The following is a 6,775-nucleotide window of genomic DNA, read 5'->3' on the forward strand; positions in this document are numbered from 1 at the left end:
TGTGGGGAGCTTCAACCAGGGAAATCTGCCAGCACTTTGGCTGTTGATCTCCAAATTACACCTTTGGCTTCGGATGCGGGATGCTGGGAGCCACGCGCGTTGCTGTGGCAACAGAATTGTCCTGAGATCAGGAAGTGTATAAACATTGTCACCGACGCACCATGAAATCAGTGAGGAGAGCGGAGGAGAAAATAGAAACTCCCGGCCTTATATAATGTCAGGGCCAAAACGTGGCCAGACTGCGGGTGCTTGCTCCCAGGCTTCCTGGCTGTCCCAGCTGCCGTCAGACTTTGAAGCCTTGGATCCCTCCTCACCACAAAGGCTGGAAGATAGCACAGCGCTACAAGGTTCTCCTGCTTTGCTGCCCTCGGGACTTTGCTAGATACAATCTCCTGGCAGCAAGACTCGGCAAATATTGCAGCCGAGCTCCACCAATTTGGTCAGGGTGGCACCACGATGCAATAACCAGGGAAACGTGCTGTTGTGGTATTCAACATCATGCTACCGTAGCCCTGTGAGCCACCCACCTGTCTCCCGCCCTCGCTGTCTCAGTGGTTGCTGTTATTCTTCACGTATTTCTGCTGGAAATGCCTCTTTCTTCTCTTCCAGGTACAGCATCGTCTCGACCGAAGAGGATGGACACAAGGTCTCTGCACTGGGCAGCATGAACGGGCACAGCCGGAACGGGAAGGGCCATGCCCCCCGGCGGAAGCACCGTAACCGTTTTGTGAAGAAGAACGGCCAGTGCAACGTCTATTTTGCCAACCTAAGCAACAAGTCTCAGCGCTACATGGCCGACATCTTCACCACCTGTGTGGACACGCGCTGGCGGTACATGCTTATGATTTTCTCTGCCGCCTTCCTGGTCTCCTGGCTCTTCTTCGGCTTCCTCTTCTGGTGCATCGCTTTCTTCCACGGCGACCTCAACGCACCGGCAGCGGGAGGCAGTCCCTCTCTCCTCAAGCCCTGCATCATGCACGTGAACAGCTTCCTAGGGGCTTTTCTTTTCTCAGTGGAGACACAGACAACCATTGGGTACGGCTTCCGCTGCGTGACTGAGGAGTGCCCGCTGGCTATCATGGCAGTTGTGGTCCAGTCCATCGTGGGCTGCGTTATCGACTCCTTCATGATTGGCACTATCATGGCCAAGATGGCAAGGCCCAAGAAGCGGGCCCAGACCCTACTCTTCAGTCACCATGCGGTCATCTCCGTGCGGGATGGCAAACTGTGCCTCATGTGGCGGGTGGGCAACCTGAGGAGGAGCCACATCGTGGAGGCCCATGTCCGAGCCCAGCTCATCAAGCCCTACATGACAGAGGAAGGGGAATACCTCCCCCTGGACCAGCGGGACCTAAATGTGGGCTATGACGTGGGCCTCGATCGTATATTTTTGGTCTCACCCATTATTATCGTTCATGAGATTGACGAGGAGAGCCCGCTCTATGGGATTGGCAAGGAGGAGCTGGAGACGGAGAACTTTGAGATTGTTGTTATCCTGGAGGGGATGGTGGAAGCCACAGCCATGACCACACAGGCACGAAGCTCTTACCTCGCTAGTGAAATCCTTTGGGGTCATCGTTTTGAACCAGTTGTGTTTGAGGAGAAGAACCACTACAAAGTGGATTATTCGCGCTTTCACAAGACCTATGAGGTAGCCGGCACGCCTTGCTGCTCAGCCCGGGAGCTGCAAGAAAGCAAGATGACTATCCTACCTTCTCCCCCACCTCCCAGTGCCTTCTGCTATGAGAATGAGCTGGCTCTTGTCAGTCAAGACGAAGATGAAGATGATGACGAAGTGGGTGTGGTGTTAGGGGGCAGCACCAAGGAGGAGGGAGGCGTCATCCAGATGATGGATTTTGGAAGCCACCTGGACCTGGAGCGGCTCCAGGCAACTCTGCCCCTAGATACAATCTCATACCGCAGGGAGTCGGCCATCTGACTCCTCCAGCCTCCCCGTTCCACACCCGTTGCCCACCGTCTCCTCCTCCGTTCTGCACCCGTACGTAGCTGGATAAGTCCCTTGCCCACCAAAAAATGCCTCCTGTAACTGCCTCTCAGCCCCTGAGTACATCAAGACCTGGAGCTGCTCTGATATACTCCCTTTCCCATGAAGTCACTGCCTGGAAGAGGGGTGAGGATACACTACTCTTCCCACGTGTGCAGCTTGTGCTAGGATCCCTTTCCTGGCCAGAGACAGGAGAGCAGCGCGCCTGGTTTCTCATCTCTGGAGAGGTGACGGGAGTCCGTGCCCTCAACGGACAGACCGGGACCCACAACAAGCAGACTTTCTGTCCCCTCTCGACGTGGGTAGGCCCCATGGCTGTCAAGAGTCATGACGGTCACTAGGAGAGGAGCGATACCTAAGCACTGACCAGATGAGGATGGATGGGAGAGTTTAGGACTCCTGGAGGGAGTGGGGAAGGATCTCAAGGGAGGGGTTTACTTGCATGTTTATTGCTTGTTGCACATGACTCTTTCTTCGTATATAAAAGAGAACGAGAACTGAAATCCATATTCTTCCACTGCAAATGCCAAGCTAGGAGACAAGGACGCTCTACGTAGCCTACTCTGCACCCTCCTTGGCTTTTGGCATCTGTCACCTCCAGAAGCAGCTCGGCTACACGGACTCAGACCCAGTTCTCCCAGTCCTCTTGAAAAACATGTCCTGCTCCTCTCCTCAGACGCCTGGCAGAGGAGGCAGGGCCCTGTGCTTGCACACTCAGACTGCTCCCTGGCACAGCGCCGCCGGGATGACAGACAAGTGACCTGACTGGACAGCAGACCCTCGACTTGCTCCTTTCACCTCCTCCGTTCTTCTCCCTGCTGCCATCAGCTGTAAAACTGAATTTGTAACTATTTATTTTTAATAAAGTCTAATATCCCAGGGGGAGGTTTGGAAGCAAAGGAGAGGCCCCAAGGCTGCAGCCTGGTATAGAGACCGATGAGAGTTATTAGTGCTGTTTGTATGGCGTTGGCGCCTGGAAGCTCCACCACGAGGGCTCCCCTGTTCCGGGCCTCTCTGGTAAAGACCTACAATAAGAGGCTCAGAGAATTTGCTCGGGGAGAAGATCCTACAAAATGTATGGAGGGAGGGAAGCATTTGCATTAAAATTACCAGTAGGATGGGACAAACAATCCTGCTTGCTTTGGAGGTAACGAGAGTTTTGCCCAGGGAAAGGTTATAGACATGCTTGATAAAGAGGCAGAGATGTGCAAGACACTGCTCTAGACGTAAAGCTCAAAAAAAAAAAAAACCCCAAACCCAAAACCTCTGTTTTTTTTGCTAAAGGCAAGTAAGAACGAGAGGAAATGAGGGAGGACGTCAACGAGAGGTAGACCTGTAACATCACTTTGCTGTCATTTCACAAAAGACGTGAAAACCTAGTGAGCCTTTTCCTTTAGGAGCAGCAGAATCACTCCTTCAAAACTGTAGATGATACGAGGACAGACAAACAGGTAGCTCAGGAAGCTGCTCTGGGCACCCAACAGCGGTGCTATGGGGGGAATGGCTGAAGAAATGATGTCCCACCCAAGCCCTGCTCTACAAAGCAGAAAAACAACATCTCAGTATCAATTTGGAATTGGTTCAAGAAGCAAGAGGAAGGGGGGAAGAAGCAGAAGGGGAAGGAAGGAAATAGCAGGAGTGAGAGGAAGAAGCAGGAACAGCAGGCAGGCGGAGGAGGAGGAAGAGAAAAAGAAGAAGAGAAAGTGAGGTAATATGGGAGTGCATTTGAGAAAGAGCAGGGATAGACTAACAAGGCGGGTCTAAACCCAGATGTGGCCATTTCTCGTCCTGGTGCACAGGTTTTGCAGGGGGACAGATGCCCCGCACGGGTTTGCTCTGCACCCAAGCAGTGATCTGACACCTCTGGGAAGCCTTGCCAAGAAGGGAAGAGGAGCTGGAGGGAGGATGAGAGAAGAGCAGATAGGTGACAACCGAAGAGCAGGGTATCAGGAGAGGTGGGGGAAAGGAAAGGCATCACTGCTGATGCCTCCCTCTCCTCCCATCGGGCACAGAGTGGGGAGAGGAGCTCGTAGATCCTGGCTTTTCCCATGTATGACTTCATACACAGCCCCATTTTTCCACGTGGGTCCCTGTCCCACCTCGCCTCCCCATTGCTAATTAATGAAGTCCCTCCCTCCCTCCTTTTATTATTTATTTATTTTCCCCAGAGGGAATAAGCAGGGGCTGGTATTGACCTGGCTTTTAATACAGCTTTCAGAGCTGGGTGCCTGCCACTGGCCATGGCAATGGAAACAACCTAATGGACCGAGAGAGAAGGACTCTGTGTGAGAGGACACGGGCATCCAGGACACAGACTGAGGTGGTGGCCTCCAGGAGAGGGGGAACCCGCATGGCTGGGCACCCCCCCGCCAAGGTACAGTATCCTTCGGAGGCAGATGGCAGCACTTGGTGGGGATGAAGTGCCCACAGCCTGTTAGCTCTTGGGAGGCTTATCTCCAAGGAGCGAGGGCCCAGGGAACCTGGGCAAGGATGGGGCAGCTGAGGTGCACCAGGGCCACGGGCATGCACCGGGGTGGTGGAGGCGGCACACAGGCCAGCACTGCCACCTCTCGCTTCAGACGACGTGATTCTTGGGGAAAAAATGGGAAAAGGTTGCAATAATGCTAAGGGAACAAGCATCACGCAGCCACGCTGGGATCCCAGCCCCCTCTGTACATTTGAACCTGCTGTCCCTTTTCACGTCATGTTTGGCATCGCGGTGGAGAAGACACAGCTAAACCCCTGCTGTTCACAATAAAATTGGGAGAAAGCTGGCAACACCGTCATGTTGTTAGAGAGGGGAGAGAGCTGAGAAGGACCCAAGGGAGAGAAGGGGGCTGAAGGGAGGGGGCAGGGGGAAGGAGAGGAACAGGCAGAGGGCAGGAGAACAGAGGTGATGGGTAAACCTCTGCCCGTCAAGCGCTCCTCCCGCAGCTGTGCTTACGTTGCCAAAATGGCGGGTTCCTTGGGCACACATAGCCCATCTGACGGCACGGTGAGGTCAATCCTCCCAGTAAAAAGTGCTCTTCTGCCTCTGCAAGCTGCACACATGCCCACAGGCTTTGCTGATACACAGCGGCATGTACATCCTTCTGAACAGGTACTTCTGCACCTGCATGCTTGAATCGCAGAGTACTTGTGCCCAAGCACACTCTGCATGTACCTACACGCATATGCCACACATGGGGGCATAACCCCTCCTATACCACAACTTCATCCCATAAACACCCAAGGATGTACACACAAGTGCCATGCGACAGCAGCGTCCATCTCAACAAGCGCCTCTCTGGCTGTAGGCTGGGGACTCCTTTATGCAGCCCATGAAAGGCCACCAGGAGAATCCACCTCGGAAGGCTGTTTGTTATAAAGAAGACTGTACATTTTTAAGGAGCCTGCAAATCAGCTCTCCAAGCCATTCACAACTGTAAACACACCTGATATTTTGGCTTTTGCATATATGTGGAGCATCACCTTTCAGGTAGGTGACACGTTCTTGTCCTGTGCTCTCCAGAGAAGACACCTCTATTGCCCGCCGGGGCACGATGTCCCCGGGCTCTTTACCCCTCCTCCAGGATCTGATGGAGGTACTGCTTTCCCCAAGACCTGCCCCTAATCCCGAGGGGCTGGCAGCTTGCTTTTCAGGAGGAAGGCACTGCTGCTTCGTTTATCTGACCACAACCTATATTTTTTTCCTGTCTTACTTCTCAACAATTTCCTTGGCTCGTTATTGAAATCTATTCAAACACCAGAAAGATAATGGGGAGAGGAAGGACTTTTTCCCTATGAATAAGATCCAGGCACTGGTTCAGATCCTCTATCCCGTGACAACTAACTACGCTGCTGTCACTCTTCCCAGCTTTCAGATGAATGTTGTTGTTGTTTTAAATGACACTTGAGAAACTTGTTTTATGTTTTATTTTTGGTGACACTTCTGGCCAACCCTTTTGAATAGAAACCATCATTGGCACCTTTCAACTCACCCAAAACTTGCTCAGCAAAACATTTTGATACACACTGCAACTAAAAATATTTTCAAGAAACATAACAATAATCTCAAACAGGGAGAAAATGGGTTTGGATTTCCGTGATCAGGAAATGGTGTTGAAAATCTCTGTGCTGCTGAACAAATGCATTCCTTTTCAACCCAGCTCGGTTTTGCCCAGGAACAGAGCGGGGCACGCCGCTGCCCTGGTGGCTGGATGCAGGCTCGTGACCTCTGTGCGGCAAAATGCCTCTTCTGCTCATTTCGAGCTTTAGCAGCCCTTCTTTGCCTTCGCAGGAGGGCCTGAGGTCTCTCCCAGCTTTTGGGTGGGCAATATGAAGTGGCCATGGTTTTAAATGTCACCAAAAAAAAAAAAAAAAAAAAGCAGAAAAAGGCACCTTACCTTCCCAGGCCATTAAGGGCCTGCTCTTGCCCCGTGAAGTCAATGGGACTTTTGCCATTGCCCGTGGTAAGAGCAGAGCTGGGCCCTAATGGAGCTCCACTATTGGAAAACCCCGCAGGCGCCGGCCCTGTGCTAAACCCACAAAAGCCGGGATGGGTTATTGCCGGCTGTGCAGGAGGGGGAGAGGAGGGAAGGCAGCCTGCTGGGATGCTGAAAGCATGGGGCAGCGTAGGGCCAGCTGGGGCAGCCCCGCCGGGGCAGGTGCAGGGGGACAGCAGGGGGATGGGAAGGAAGGGGAGGCAGTCTGTCGATGCAGCCGCCCGGGGCACGGTATCCCACGGCCGGGGGATGCCACAGCAGGAGGAGCTGAGCCGGTAGCAGGTTC

General features: G+C 53.2%; 1 protein-coding gene across 1 annotated transcript; it reads left to right on the forward strand.

The window, feature by feature from the left end:
- Positions 1 to 607: 607 nt before the first annotated feature.
- KCNJ4 (potassium inwardly-rectifying channel, subfamily J, member 4) lies at positions 608 to 2,199 on the forward strand. The gene has a single exon (XM_009581448.1). It carries the CDS (start codon positions 665 to 667, stop codon positions 1,937 to 1,939), a length of 1,275 nt encoding a protein of 424 aa, XP_009579743.1. The 5' UTR covers positions 608 to 664; the 3' UTR covers positions 1,940 to 2,199.
- Positions 2,200 to 6,775: the final 4,576 nt, after the last annotated feature.

The sequence above is a fragment of the Fulmarus glacialis genome, unplaced genomic scaffold, assembly GCF_000690835.1.
Source record: "Fulmarus glacialis isolate BGI_N327 unplaced genomic scaffold, ASM69083v1 scaffold6147, whole genome shotgun sequence".
Taxonomy (NCBI): Eukaryota; Metazoa; Chordata; class Aves; order Procellariiformes; family Procellariidae; genus Fulmarus; species Fulmarus glacialis.

Bases quoted from the DNA above. Each gene is read 5' to 3' on its own strand.
- KCNJ4 (XM_009581448.1), top strand. From the start codon at position 665: ATGAACGGGCACAGCCGGAACGGGAAGGGCCATGCCCCCCGGCGGAAG.